The sequence below is a fragment of the Pavona decussata genome, unplaced genomic scaffold (assembly GCF_977016875.1).
Source record: "Pavona decussata unplaced genomic scaffold, jaPavDecu1.1 SCAFFOLD_133, whole genome shotgun sequence".
Taxonomy (NCBI): domain Eukaryota; kingdom Metazoa; phylum Cnidaria; class Anthozoa; order Scleractinia; family Agariciidae; genus Pavona; species Pavona decussata.
Window position 1 is genome coordinate 1,099,709 of NW_028145546.1, and position 15,629 is coordinate 1,115,337.

At 39.1% G+C, this 15,629-nt stretch overlaps 3 protein-coding genes and 1 long non-coding RNA gene across 4 annotated transcripts in view; 1 reads left to right on the plus strand and 3 right to left on the minus strand.

The window, feature by feature from the left end:
* LOC146468076 (uncharacterized) overlaps positions 1-15,629 on the plus strand; it is a 63,778-nt gene that overhangs the window by 46,871 nt on the left and 1,278 nt on the right. The window lies entirely within an intron of this gene.
* Positions 960-6,197, minus strand: LOC146468082 (kelch-like protein 26). The gene is made up of 3 exons (XM_085125050.1): positions 5,185-6,197; positions 2,181-2,320; positions 960-2,132 (listed from the first exon to the last, which is right to left on the minus strand). Exons 1-3 carry the CDS (start codon positions 6,004-6,006, stop codon positions 1,235-1,237), a joined length of 1,860 nt encoding a protein of 619 aa, XP_084981176.1. The 5' UTR covers positions 6,007-6,197; the 3' UTR covers positions 960-1,234.
* On the minus strand, positions 7,761-10,936 carry LOC146468083 (kelch-like protein 26). The gene is made up of 2 exons (XM_085125034.1): positions 10,115-10,936; positions 7,761-9,381 (listed from the first exon to the last, which is right to left on the minus strand). The coding sequence occupies exons 1-2, from the start codon at positions 10,934-10,936 to the stop codon at positions 8,410-8,412; spliced, it is 1,794 nt and encodes a 597-aa protein (XP_084981160.1). The 3' UTR covers positions 7,761-8,409.
* Positions 13,629-15,629, minus strand: part of LOC146468084 (kelch-like protein 26) — a 49,945-nt gene continuing 47,944 nt past the window's right edge. The window contains exon 3 of the transcript XR_014867596.1: positions 13,629-14,165. The gene's annotated coding sequence lies outside the window, so the exon portion shown is untranslated. The remainder of the gene's footprint in view (positions 14,166-15,629) is intronic.

The window sequence follows — 15,629 nt, forward strand, 5'->3', positions numbered from 1 at the left end:
CCTCTAAAAGTGACTGTAGCGATAGGAAGCTATCTTGTTTCTCTTCGGCTGCTTGGAAGTGAATAGTACTTAGCTAATCACCTCCGAGCCAGCCAATCAGCGCGCGCGAAAAATCACTAGTCACTTGAGTAGTATACACTAAAATGTTATAAATTCCAGTAATTTGCACATTTACGTAAATTTTTTACATCATCGAATTTGTTCGGACAGTAAAATGTCCTGGTTGTGGTTTTGTTCCAGCCGAAATAGTTTTCAGGCATTGATTTTACGTCCTACGTTTTGTTATTTAAGTAAAGAAGTCATTACGGAAAGACAAAGTAACCTACATCAAAATAGGACGTGCCACCCTCCAATCCTTTGAAACTCACGATGGGGGCGCGGTCAGGGAAAAAATTCGGCTCCTTTGTTATAAGAATGATCCGCGCATCGAATTAATCTACCCATGAAGAAGTCAAGCAATAGCATTAACTTGGGTCAGTTTATTTTCAACGTTCTTACGAAACAAATTAGCTTCTGAAACTGGATGAAATGAGATAACAAAGTAACGCAATATTTACAATGCTCTGCTAAACTACATGTATAAGCAGTGTCCATGGAATGAAATACAGTCTTTTCCTTTAAAAGAGCCCGGTTGATTAAAGCAGGACTGATTAATTTCAAACTGATCCCGTTATGCCGTTGTAACGGACTTAATCTGACCAATCTCAAACTTAACTGTGACCTTTTAAAGCGAAAAGCACTTCAGTTAAAATCAAAGAAACCAAGTCTATAGTTTATACTTTAATGCCAGCTTGTAACACTCAGGTTGGCTTTTAAAACAACCGGTCTCTGTAATAAAACCTTTAAATTTGTCATGCCTTGCTCTGCTATATTATAATACAGTGAATAAGGCCGGTTATACACTAGGCAATTTGTCTTGCATCCAGTTGTCTCGCAATCAAGTTATACATGCTTGCTAGTGTTACAACGCCTTTAAATACTTAATGATGAAATACGCAGTTTATTCTGCTGACTAGCAGATCTCAACCTGATAACCGTTTTTAGTTTTCAACAGCGTTCTCCAATAAGGGTAATCAAAACTCAGAGAGTAAGAAAGTTAACGTTAGTCAATCAACCCATTTACAAATAATTTTGGTTTTGTAAAACTCTCATGCAACATACAAGGACATGCTGACACCTGTTTTTCGTAATGCAATTTAGAGCATCTACTGAATAAACTTTTCTCAACCGAAAACTAAGTCTCCTTTGTCCCTTTTTCCGCCTCTCCCTTTACGGAGGCTTTTTCTTCATTAGTTGCCTTGTTTTCCAAGCTTTCTTTCTTTACTGGCATATAACACAAGACAGCATTACCTATTTCTCTAATTCTTTTACTTTCCCACTCGTGTAATGAAATGTGATACACCTCCCCCGGTGGGATTCTAATACCACTGTCAACTGGAAATTTGTTGATAATGAAATAAACCTTTCCCTCCACTTCCACTGCCCCGAGCTCGTTTGGGGGAATGTGAGTTTGGTCAACAACAAACCACTTGTTGGTTTCCTCACTGTAAACTTCTACTGGTGCAAGTTTTCCAGATGGATATTTAACATTGCTCTCTATCCAATAAGAAATCTTCCCACCGGCGACATAAAGTTTGTTGTTATCCACAAAGAGAGTGGATCCAAAATGAGGGGAGGAGGTTGATGCCTTTTGTTTCCATTCATTCTTTTCTGGATCAAAACAATGAAACACAGCTGTTTGGGCTGTCAACCCCCGACCTTCCTTTCTGTAACACCCATGAAGTACATATATTTTAGATTTCATTACGACTGCTGCTACATTACATAACGTATCTCTGTTGTTACTTTTCTTCAAAAAAGGTAATTTTGAACCACTCTGCCATTGATTCTGAGCCAAACTGTACCTCTGGGGTGGATCAGTGTTACTGATTGCATATAAATATTCATTAACATCACACAGACAGTTTATCATTTGGCCATAGCCCAATGATGAGCTCTGAAAACGTGGGAGTGTCTCCCACACGTTATTAACAACATGGTAACGGTAAATGACACCGGATTCGCCGTACAAGTCGGCAGCTACATACAAGTAATTTCCAGCATACTCTGTACAAAGAAATTTGAAAGTTTCCCTGCATGGTAGGAGTTCCTGTAAACTTAAGAGTACGCTTGCCCTGAACGACGGTGGGAGTTCCTGAGAAACTAAGGTTAAGCTTGCCATGGACGGTAGGGGTTTCCACGTTTTTGTTTCAAAGTCAAAATACCTCGTCTGAGTAGCAGCTGACTTGTCACCTTCTTTCAGGAAAATAGCAACAAGAACCTGAAATAAGAAAGCACTGAAAATGAGACAAGAAAATTACACGGAAGTAGCTCACTAAAAACGACAACAATACCGGCAAAGGATCAGTTACGAAAGTCTTACGAATATGAAACAAACTAGAACCAAAGAAGCATACTACACTGGCAGACAGTGATCCACTTAAGTCTAACCACAGGTAACCGAAGGGGAACATGAGAGTTCGAGCTCAAAACTGCTCAAATTCGATCGAAAATTAACAAAACAATTTCCTATAATGATTGTAAGCCTGACAAAGCTTGTTGGGTGTATATTATATGTGTTTTTCTCTGTGCTTTTGACAATTGTCGTTCTTTGAAATTTTGTTCCAAGCGGTTGGTCAAAGTCATCGACCTAACTTACGGTTAGCAGTAGTACTTTAGATCATCATGGCCAACCAAATCGGCCTCGGGAGCTCAAAGAAGCGCAAAAAAAAAACACACTCAACAAAACCCTCAAGGTAATCTCACTCCGATGTAATGTTTACTTTACTTATTTAAACACGGAGGGAGAATTATCAGTTCAGCTAAGAAATATATATATACGTTTATAAAAATGCTTACAACTGTACTACGAGATTGCCATGTGGGAATCCGCTTAGTCAGATACCTGCCTGATGTTTCGTTTAAAGTGCCCAACAGAGCTGGCGTCCTTTATTTTAATTATTGTAGGGTTTTGAGAGAAACTTTTTCATTATTTTTCCATAGAAAATCTTTAATTTACTATAAACGATTTGATTGCATTTTGCTCGGTAAAGAACAGACTGAAGTTCAAGGCTCTGATTGTATGAGGTTATGCACGCTTGACTTCGCGGATTTATAATATATTTTTTACCGATTGTATGTATTCGGTGTGACTTGAGAATGAGCAAAAGTTTTCCGGCATAGTAAATCGAACCCAATCGAACTAAATTTCAATCGAACTCAATCGAACTCAATCGAACTCAATCCGTGGATTGAGTTCGATTGAGTTCGGCAATCGAACAAAATCGAACTCACCGAAAAGAAAAAAAATCAATCGAACCAAATCGAACGAATTCGTGATTTGTGTAAAACAGGAAAAACATCCGCAGATGCTTGAGCTTCGTCGCCTTCAACATTTATTGTGTTTCTGTGTGGGGATCGACGTATCAGTCTAATTTAAATCGGATTATTGTTCTGCAAAAGAAGATAATTAGAATAATATCAAAAGTTTCTTTTGATGCTCATACCGGTGTTCTTTTTAAAGAACAGGAGATTTTAAAATTCTCTGACATTTATTTATTCCAAATAGGTAAATTTATGTATCTTTTTAAAAGAAGCTTACTTCCAAATTATTTTCGTGATATGTTTACTCTTGCAAGTCAAATACATTCTTATAAAACAAGAAATTCCAACCTTTTCTATATACCTTATTGTCGAACTAATCTTCGAAAATTCTCAATTCGGTTTCAAGGTCCTTCGTTTTTCAACTCGCTAAGTCGTGAAATTCAAAACAGTGAAACTATCAGTTTGTTTGGCAAAAGACTTAAAAAATTCCTTCTATCTAAGTTAAATTGACTCTTTGTTGAGCTACACACCTTTTCTTTTTTTTCTTCCTTTCCTTTTTTTTTTTTTTTTTTCTTCTTTAAAAAAAAAAAAAATTTAATTGGAAATTTCAATCAGTACCCTTAACTTCTATGGTTTATCCAATAGTTCTAGGAAGCCTATAGTTAATAAGCCCCCGGCTTCTATATAGGCTGCCTAGCCTTTAACACATTTAATATTGTAAATAGTCAAGTATGAATATTGTAATAGTAAGAATATTGTGTGTCGTCTATAATGTATTTATGTTGTATTTTTTTGTTAATGGCAAATAAATTGAATTGAATTGAAAAATTGAATTGAACATTGAAAATCCCTAACCATCTTGGAAGCTCGAGTTACTTCAGTCCGGAGTGTAGCGCACGTGTTTTACGTAAACGAAGAAATTACGCAGAAATGGATTCAGATGCGCTGTGGATTGTAAGCTTCAAATGCGTAGCAAAAAGGCTACCAGGAATGCCGCTTTGACGTCAAGGATGGCGAATTTTTTTAGTAATTTGCTTGTATTTTTGCATAAAAGTAACCCTTCGATTTGTTATTCAGCAATTGTAAGTTAGCTAAAAAAGGAAAGGGTACGACAATTTCGGAATACGCCCGCGGGAATAATGATAGCTTTGTTCTGTTCTGTTCTGTTTTCTTAACTGCCGTGGACAGTTTATAAATGGGGTTTCTGTTATTGAAAAATTGTAACAAAGTACAAGAAAAACCTGCTTTGATGGGCTTGCTTTTTGCTTGTTTTGTGTACGTTTACCAGAGCCAATCGAACTCAATCAATTAAATTGTGTTCGATTGAGTTCGGAAACCGAACTCAATCGAACACAATCAGATGGATTTAGTTCGATTGAGTTCGATTTGTTCGGAAATCGAACTCACTGAAAGTCTGGTGTTCGATTTCGTTCGATTGCCGAACTCAATCGAACTCAATCCACGGATTGAGTTCGATTGAGTTCGATTGGGTTCGATTTTCGAACGTTCGATTTACTATGCCGGGAAGTTTGCGGCAGGATAAAACGGCCGGCAGTACTTCAAATGTCCGGTTTTCCGTTTTCTAAGATCCTTTACGGGCATTTGAAAGGCATATTTGTGCACGTTACATACAACCTTTGATCAGTCCAGATTCTTTAATTGAATTTTTAAGCCGGCATAAAATTGGTTTAGGAAATAGATCCTTATCCCCTCAATTTGCTAGCTTTTTTGTTGCTTTTTGAGTTGTGACGAATGTGAAACATGATCCTAGCTATAGCAGAATGCGTCACACAAGGCTTACGTTAAATCTCTGATTCTTACCGGGCTCATTGAGCGTGGCTTTGTTTTCTCTACGGCAAACTTTGAGTTGAGGGAAGGAATCTGGGAATGCAGTAGTGCCTGCGAAACAAGTGCTTGAATCTCGGGCACCTCTTGCATCTCCTCTGCACTTAGCTCTCTTATTACTTCCTTGATGTCCACCAGCCCCAGGCGAACCGCTCCGATAACTTTGGCCGCCACTGCCATCCTCTCTTCCTTCTTGTATTTGATCCACTGCATCACTGATTTGAAGACGAAGCTCTCTGAAGGAGCACTGAGGTCATCTCGACTGAGAAGCTTCAGCAACTGATCTGCGTCAATGTACGACAAGAATTCTTCAGTTTCACAGATGTCCTTGTACATCGAGGCCATCTTGCGTTGCGTAGCTTCTTGTAGGTTTTTCAGACCGTGGACATTAGCAAATGTAGAAAGCTGTCGATACGTTTGGACATCAAGTTGACGCTGAACAAGTTCGTTGTCCAATACATCGCAACACTGTTGAACAATGCTTGGGACTTGAAGATGGTTAGCAGTAGTGAGAATTTTAAACACATCTTTCGTTTCAGTCATCAAGAGTTCCCCGCGATAAATGGAGTCCAATATTATCCTCAAAGCGTCTCCAGAAATGTTTTCATCTTTGAGTTCGATGACTTCCTGGTTCGATTCCTTCATCCCACCAGTAAACATGGCGTAGAAATAATCGCTTTCCGCAGCGAGAACATTACGGTGAGCTGGAAACACGTCTTCACCCACTTTCAATCGCACGTCAATGAATTGTTCTTGTTCTCTGAACTTCGCAAACTTGGACAAAAGACGAGCAGCCATCTTGGATGGCTTGTAATGCTTTCCACCGGCTGACGGAGGCAGCGCCTAAAAATTTGTTTGCGTGATCGCGTGTCTCGGTAACCAAGCACCATCAGGTGATATTTTTGACGTTCGGTGAGAAGCAGGGGGGAGGGGAGGGCAGCTGATGGTTTTTTTTTTTTTTATACATCTAATTTTAACAATATTGTGAAGCGCAACTGAATATATCCATATAGAGGTTTTAGCTATATAAATTATTATTATTATTATTATTATTATTATTATTATTATTATTATTATTATTATTATTATTATTATTATTATTATCTATGGCCGGATTTTTGAAAAGGTGGCCAATGGTTTACATGTAGCCATGACGCACTGTCACAAAACAACGATATAAGTTTTGGTTATCATGGAAGGAAATGTACTGCCAAATTTTCTTTGAGAAACTGACTCTTTCTGATACCACTGTGTGAGCACCAATCACATAAAAGAATTTTCTTCAGACCTGCATGCCTGGTGATGGCGATGGGTGCTTTTCATTGGTGCACGTGTCGTCCGCGTGTCTGTATCTATTTGGTACTGGTAAACATGTTTTCCTCGTCAAAATGGAAGCGATGATTTCCAGTGTACATAGTGGACGAATGGTTAGAGTCGTCTGTCAAGAATTATAAAAGGTCTATAATTTGCTATTTGCAGTCTTTCGTTTTCTTTTCTCCATTTTGCTGTATTTTCAGACACTCCTAGGCCACTTTTCTTTGCATAAAAACAAGATAAAAGAGTGTTTTTCTTGCTGATTTTCGTGATTCGGGAAAATGAAATTGTGATATCCGTGTTTCATGATTCGTTGTTGTTTCGGCTCGTGAACCGTGCCAGAGACCCCCCCCCCCCCCCCCCCCCCTGTACGACTCTCTTCGCAAATCTCTCCTAACTTTAAGGTCAGCATACGCAGACTTTCCTCTGCTTTAGAAACACTTTTTGCGTGACACCAACATTTAACATCACGCAAAGAAAATGATGTTTTGTAACGATGCGAAATTTATTGTGGCGTATGTGCACTGAACAGTTTGGTATTGACTCTCCGTTTGCCTCAAGGGCTGGTTAAGTTCTTCCCAGGATAAAATAAAAGTCTAGATTATTTCATTGTGAATTTGTTCGTGAGTAATTCATTCCAAGCCAGATCTTCATATTATTCGAGGCTTGCCATAAATCAGGGGCTGACCCAACGATATAAACAAGTACTTAAAATGCTGTCTCCTCAGGTGTTCCTTGATCGATTTATGCGCTTTTAAAGTCATAGTTGTATCGGCTAATACAGATTTAGCTGTTCGGGAGCTTTAGCTGAAAGTTGAAGTTGCAGAAAGTTTCGGGGAATGGAAATTTTATTTCTAGAATCCCAGGATTTTCTAGCCGTTGTTTGTTTTATGAAAATACTAGCTGACCCTTTTCCACATTGTAACGAAATATTCGCCCCATTCGAAAACGAAAGTGAATTAGTTTTCCAGTGCACGTTATGATATTATGAACATGCATTTTGCCGACAAAAAACTGCCGATTTTATCAGTGCGACTAAATTCAAATTTCTGAGCCGATAAAGGCCCTTTGAACATATATATCCACCAAAATAAACAGTTGATCGAGTGCCCCTGGGTATTCTAGAGTTCATCCTAAAATTAATCGAAGTGAATAAAAGGGTGTGAAGCGAAAGCAAAATTGCTGAGATACGCAGATAGGTTAGTCGGGTTACGTAATACAGACAAAGGAATCATCAGTGCCATCAACAATTCTTTAGTTCAGTTTATTTAAAACGTTGTTACAAAACATGCTGAATTTGATTTAGTGGAAAAAAAACTCATGATTTACTACAAACAGGCAATATTTATAAATGCCGACGCTAGCTAACTACGTACACATCACTCACTGAATGATATTGAATGCAATCTTCCCGCAATGATTAAAGAATAAATGGGGTTCAATCCACGAATCAGCGATTTACAGCCAATTTAAATTCTGCTTTAAAACATAATTGGGAACTAAATGGGTTTTTAAATGTAAAAGTTTAGTTATAAATGTCCTCTATTTTTATCTTTATCTTAATTAATCCTCATGGTCTTTAACCCTAATCTCGTCCCTTTGTGACAAGAAACCGAAGAAAATAAAACCCTGTTTAGCGAGCCTTGCAGGGCTATTAAACATGAACTTAACACTTAAACTGGACATAATAAAGATTCTATGCCATATGTACAGCCTTTAATGGTGCATTGGAGATTCAGGACTTACTGAGTTGAAATCCAGGGCCTATCAGTTAAAAAGGTCGTTTTTAAATCTTATTGGCACCTACTAGTATACGGAAATACTGAGAATGCTTAGGTAATTCTACTTGACACTTTACCGAAATTCTGTCCCTTTTTTCGCCTCTGCCTATACATAGGCGTTTTTCTTATTAGTTGCCTTGTTTTCCAGGGTTTCTTTCCTCACTGGCATATAACACAAGGCAGCATTACCTATTTCACTAATTCTCTTACTTTCCCACTCGTGTAATGAAATGTGATACACCTCTCTCGGAGGGATTCTAATACCACTGTCAAATGGAAATTTGTTGATGATAAAATAAACCTTTCCCTCCACTTCCACTGCCCCGAGGTTATTTGGGGGAATGTGCGTTTGGTCAACGACAGCCCAGTTGTCGTTTTCCTCACTGTAAACTTCTACGGGTGCAAGGTCACTATCGTAGGGAGTAACTTTCCCCCCAGCCACATAAAGTTTACTGTTATCCACAAGAAGGCTGGATCCAAAGTGAGGGGAGGAGGTTGATGCCTTTTGTTTCCATTCATTCTTTTCCGGATCAAAACAATGAAACACAGCCGATATATATTTCGTCACACGCCCTTCCACTCTTTGACACCCATGAAGTACATAGATTTTAGATTTCATAACTACTGCCGCTACATTACTTAACTTATCCTGATCCCCACTTTTGTTCTTCAAGAAAGGTAATGTAGAGCCACTTTGCCATTTGTTCTGAGTCGAACTGTACCTCTGGGGCGGTTTAGTATCACTGATTGCGTAAACGTATTCATTGACACAACACAAACAGTTTATTTCCTGATCGTAACTCTTGGAACTCTCAAATCGTGGGAGTGTCTCCCAGACATTATTGACTATATGGTAACGATAAATGACACCGGTTACTCTTTTTGCAGCTACGTACAAGTAATTCCCGGCATACTCTGCACAAAGGAAATTTAGCTTCATATCTAATTTTAAGCTTGCCAAGGATCGAAGGGTTTGCCAAGTCTTTGTTTCAAAATCAAAATGTTTCATTTGGGTAGTATATACACCATCTTTTTTTTGCCACTCACGGTGCATATTCGGCAAAACAGCAGCAAGAATCTGAAATAAAAAGCACAGATATGACAAGCGGATTAAAATAAAAATTAATGAATACGAGACTAAGGGTGCGTTCGATTGACCCTATTCTGGAATAGGAATACATACAATGATTCCTTAAATCACTCATGACAGGTTTTTGGAGTTGCTGGAGTAAAAAATCGCTCTTGCATTATCGTGCGTCAGTGAACGTTTGCTGAAATGTGTGTCCAAATTTACTTAAAAAGAGAAATCTAACAATTATTCCGTTGATTCTTATTCCGGTCAATCGAACGTAACCTAAGACTATATTGATGCACCATACTTTACAGATGGTGTCTGCAAAGTAACCATCACCCTTAACTGTAATAAGCAATGAACGCTCAAACAGTTTTAAGAAAAACACGACTCTCCTGAGTTTTACAACAGACATGTTTCGGCAGTTGCAGTTCAGTTCGGCAGTTACACCAGCGAAAAATTTACATTTATTTGCTAATGGTGCAGAGTTACTATATTTACTTAAGCGTCAAACTACAGGTACATTTGCTTTCACCGAAGACTATCGTTAGCAAACAATTAGCAAATGTATGTGACTGGTTATACAACTAAATAGCGAGAATATATCCAGAGTAAAGTTGGTCGTGTAATCACTGCAACAACACATGACAAACATAGCTCGGATACTGCTGGAAAAAAAAAAGGCATATGAATGCTGGACGACTAAAACGCGTCATGTATTTTAAATCTCTATTCTTACCGGGCGCATTAAACGTGGCTTGGCTTTCTCTACTGCAAACGTTGAGCTGTGGGAAGGTATATGACTATGCAAGAGAGCTTGAGAAACAAGTGCTTGAATTTCTGGTATTCTTTGCATCTCCTCAGTGGTCAGTTCTGCGAGTAATTCCTTGATGTCCACCAGCCCCAGACGAACCGCTCCGATAACTCTGGCCGCCTCTGCCATCCTCTCTTCCTTCTTGTATTTGATCCACTGCATCACTGATTTGAAGACGAAGCTCTCTGTAGGAGCGCTGAGGTCATCTCGACTGAGAAGCTTCAGCAACTGATCTGCGTCAATATGCAACAAGAATTCTTCAGTTTCACAGATGTCCTTGTACATCGAGGCCATCTTGCGTTGCGTAGCTTCTTGTAGGTTTTTCAGACCGTGTACATCAGCAAATGTAGAAAGCTGACGATACGTTTGGACATCAAGTCGGCGCTGAACAAGTTCCTTGTCCAATACATCACAACACTGTTGAACAATGCTTGAGACTTGAAGGTGGTTAGCGGTAGTGAGAATTTCAAACACGTCTTTCGTTTCAGTCATTAAGAGTTCCCCGCGATAAATGGAGTCCAATATTATCCTCAAAGCGTCTCCAGAAATGTTTTCATCTTTAAGTTCGATGATTTCCTGGTTGGATTCCTTCATCCCACCAGTAAACATGGCGTAGAAATAATCGCTTTCCGCAGCGAGAACATTACGGTGAGATGGAAAGATGTCTTCACCCACTTTCAATTGCACGTCAATGAATTCTTGTTGTTCTCTGAACTTCGCAAACTTGGACAAAAGACGAGCAGCCATCTTGGATGGCTTGTAAAGCTTTCCACAGACTGATGAAGACAGCGCCCAAAACTTTGTTTGCGTGATCGCGTGACTCGGTAATCAAGCACCATCAGGTGTTATTTTTGACATTCGGTGAGAAGCAGGGGGTAAGAGGGGTGGGGAGGGCAGCTGATTGGTTTTTTTTTTAGAATTATACATCCATATATCTGAGCTGATTTTCCAGAAGGTGGCTACAGAAATTGACGTTTTTGTTAACTTTTCTTAGGATATTTATTTATTTAGTTATTTATTTATTTATTTTTTAGCGTTTCCTATTGAATTTCACATCAGTAAGTTAATAGATTACAATTGTCATTAGCGAATATTTATAAAACCAAAATATTTTTCTCCTTACCCCCCCCCCCCCTCCCTCCCTGATTTGCTAACCTAGCCCCACTCTCTCTCAAACGTCTTCTAACCGCACAACGATTTGGCTTTGAATTGGGCGCGCGCTCTGAGCTCAGAACTAAGTCATTAGAGCTAGCGTTTCGTTTGGCTTCCTGAAGCAAAGTTTTCCTGAGGACATCATTAAGTCTAGTGAGGGAAGAAGTCTTACGAGTGCAGCGTCCTGCCTCGTCTAATATGCTCCCTTTTTTAGTTCTCTTTTTGAGCTAAACGGGTAACTTTCAGTTACTCGGGCGTGAACTATAAAGGATAGCATGTTGTGTGCTTTGCTTGAGGAGGTGACAGTCTTTGGCTTTAAAAAGTAAGTCTGATGGATGATTTCTTTTCGGGCAACGTGAAATTTCCGCGAATTGTTGAACCAGCCAAAGACTTAGTATATTTTTGTGGTAGAAAAGGGCGCTAACCCTTCCCTTTTCATGGTAGAAAAGGGCGCTAACCCTTCCCTTTTCATGGTAGAAAAGGGCGATAACCCTTCCCTTTTCATGGTAGAAAAGGGCGATAACCCTTCCCTTTTTAAATGTTGATTTCAACATCCGGGACTTAAGCTGATATGGAAAACACTAGCAAGAATGAGCAAGGATTTTCTCTTCAAGAAGCATGAGTTTGAAAAGCTATTCGATTATTTTTCGCCGTTATAACTGTAGCGTTGTTAGGCTAGTCATCGATTAGTCGAGAAGTGCGATTTTGGTCGGATTTCCGGACTCAATGTCATAAATAATTTCCAGATGTTCGTTCGGCGTGATTTTCATTACGTCTTGAATTTAGAATTGAGACGGAAAATCAATTTAAAACGCTGTCTTGCCCCGATTAAGCCGATTCTTTTGTGGAAGGCTAGTCTTGAGCGCTTAAAGACCGGGTTTTGATTGAGATTTAAGATGCGTTGGCGCCGTTAATAATTACCAAACCTCACACTTGTTTAGTCGGATCACAGGTCATGTCTCATTTCACTCAGGTGTCAATGTCACGTCTAATTCCAAAGAAAATCCCCTCTTTTCTCGTGCATAGTATTTCCTGACCTTACTTTCTTGTGATGAACCGTAACTGGAGTATTGTTAATGACTAGCATATTCCTTCAGCTTAGAAAGTCTCAAAATGTGCTCAATTTCTGTAACCATCTTTTGGAAAATCAGCTCAGATATATCTATGGCCGGATTTTTGAAAAGGTAGCCATTATAATGAAAACTCGAGCACTGCAAGCCTCGCAGCCGGCACCTCTCTCTGCCTAGGCGCCACCAATGGTTTACATGCCGCCATGATGCACTGTCACCGAACAACGATATAAGCTTTGGTTATCATCGATCAGATGGAAGGAAATGTACTGCCACATTTCCTTGGAGAAACGGACTCTCTCTAATACCACTGTGTGATTAAAAGAATTCTTCAGACATGCATGCCTGGTGATGGCGATGGGTGCTTTTCATTGGTGCACGTGTCGTTCGCGTGTCTGTATCTGTTTGGTACTGGTAAACATGTTTTCCTCGTCAAAAGGAGGCGATGATTTCCAGTGTCCAATCATGTTTTGTAAGGATGTGAAATTTATTGTGGGGTATGCGCACTGAATAGTTTGGTATCGACTGTCCATTTGCCTCAAGGGCTGGTTAAAGTCCTTCAAGAATAAAATAAAAGTCTATAGATTATTTCATTGTGAATCTGTTCGTGAGTATTAGATCCATTCCAAGGAAGATCTCCACATTAATTTAGGCTTGCCATAAATCAGGGGCTGACCCAACGAGATAAACAAGTACTTATAATGCTGTCTCCTCAGGTGTTCCTTGATCGATTTATGCGCTTTTAAAGTCATAGTTGTATCAGCTAATACAGATTGAGCTGTTCGGGAGCTTTAGCTGAAAGTTAAAGTTGCAGAAAGTTTCAGGGAATGGAAATTTTATTTCTAGAATCCCAGGATTTTCTAGCTGTTATTTGTTTTATGAAAATGCTAGCTGGCCCTTTTCTCACATTTTAACGAAATTTTTGCCCCATTCGAAAACGAAATGAATTAGTTTTCCAGTGCACGTTACGATATTATGAACATGCATTATGCCGACGAAAACTGCTGATTTTATCAGTGCGACTAAATTCAAAATTCCGAGCCGATTAAGTACCTCTGAACAAATATCCACCGAAATGAACAGTTGATCGAGTGCCCCTGAGTGTTCTATAGTTCATCGAAGTGAAGAGCAGGGTGTGAAGCGAAAGCAAAATTGCTGAGATTCGCAGATAGGTTAGTCGGGTTAATTAATACAGACAAAGGAATCATGCAGTGCCATTAACAATGCTTTAGTTCAGTTTATTTAAAACGTTGTTACAAAACATGTTGAACTCGATTTAGTTGAAAACAAATTAATATTTACTACAAACAGGCAATATTTATAAATGCCGACGCCAGCTAACTACGTACATATCACTCACTGAATAAAATCTTACCACAATGATTAACGAATAAATGGGATCCAATCCACGAATCATCGATTTACAGCCAATTTAAATTCTGCTTTAAAACATCTCTGGAACTAAATGGGTTTTTAAACTTAAAAGTTCAGTTATAAATGTCCTCTATTTTTACCTTTAATGTTAATTACTCCTCGTGGTCTTTAACTAATCTCATCCCTTTATGACAAGAAAGCGAAGAAAATAAAACCCTGTTTGGCTTCAGCCTTGCAGGGAAATCAAACATGAACTTAACACTTTAACTGAACATAATTAAGATTCTACGCCTTATTGCCTTATTGGTGCATTCAGGACTTACTGAGCTGAACTCCAGGGCCTATCAGTTGCAAAGGTCGTTTTTAAATCTTACTGGCACCTTTTTGTATACGGAAATACTGAGAATGCTTAGGTACTCATTACTTGACACTTTACCGAAATTCTGTCCCTTTTTCGCCTCTCCCTCTACAGAGGCTTTGTTTTCTCATTAGTTGCCTTGTTTTTTAAGCTTAGGGGTAGTTACAGGAACGTGTTGGCTTGGAAGGCAGGGGTGAAGTTGCAGGGGGTAGAGGAACTTTTTATTATGTAGGAGTGCAAGTGTGTTCTGCAAGAGCAGTGGTATTACTGTGGGAGGGGTATGGATATGGGAAGTAGGGGTATATGAGAACAAGGGTAAGAGTTACTGATGTGGAAGCGAGAGTCTGAGATCAATGTGGTATTATGCAAAGATCTTTGCCTGTGTGGGGGAACTAGAGTATACAAAAGCTCCCAGTTGGCTTGATAGCTCAGTTGGTAGAGCACTGCACCGGCATCGCAGAGGTCATGGGTTCGAATCCCGTTCAGCCTGAATTTTTTTCAGGCTTTCTTTTCGCTACTGCTTGAGTTGTGTAGTAACTGTGAGGATCTTTCTTCTATTTGAACTCAAAACCAATTATCGCTATCTTTTCTTGGAATTGAGTTCGTGAGAGCTTGCTTTTCCATTTTAATTTCAGAATGGGCGAACATGTTTGATTCAGTGATAGATATGGGAAAATGCTGTCAAAAACAAAACATGTTATTGCAGCCGGCGGCAAACGGCAAGTCGATAAAACAAAGAAAATGAAAGATGGAAACTCTTCTGCCAAAATTTCAAAGAAATTATACAGTAATTGAAGAATCACACCATGTGCAACAAAGTTCAGAATACCCAAGGTAAAACCCATATGAAAAGAAGTAAAGGGGTGCCAAATGATATCTCAAAATGTGGGTAAAATGTGGATAACTTGCGTTAGAAACATGTATAAGCTAAAAATTGAGAGAAGATAGGTCGGCTTAATGAAATTTCAATACTTTTGATAGGTGGACTAAGTACTTTGTTGCTATGTCTCTTCTTATCCCTAGCTGTATCCATTCCTGTTACTCGACTCACTATCCTTACAAACCTGTCGCTCACCACACTCACCCCACTGTTTTCATTTGTTTTGCTTGAAGAGCATGCAGTTTTACGTAAGGTAAACCCCGTGTAGTTTTCTCCCCTGGAGGCCTTAAGATAAAAACGGCAAATTGGTCTTTTTGGCAGGAAAAAGAGACACTGGGCTTTAATTTGTTTCCATTCTTTACATAGTTCCATGCTGTGAGCATCAGGAAACCGATTTTCTTTTGTTCCCTTAGAATTTTACTGATGTAGGTCTGTAAAAGATCCGGCATGTCTCATCGGTTTGTCGCTGTGTACTTTTGCTCGGCTTTTAAACTCCCTGAAGCCATTGTGCTGTACGTAGGGGCAATGAGGAGACTATTTGCCAAATAGACTATACTATTTATTAGGCAATTGAATCCCTTGAATGCACGACAACGATAGAAAATA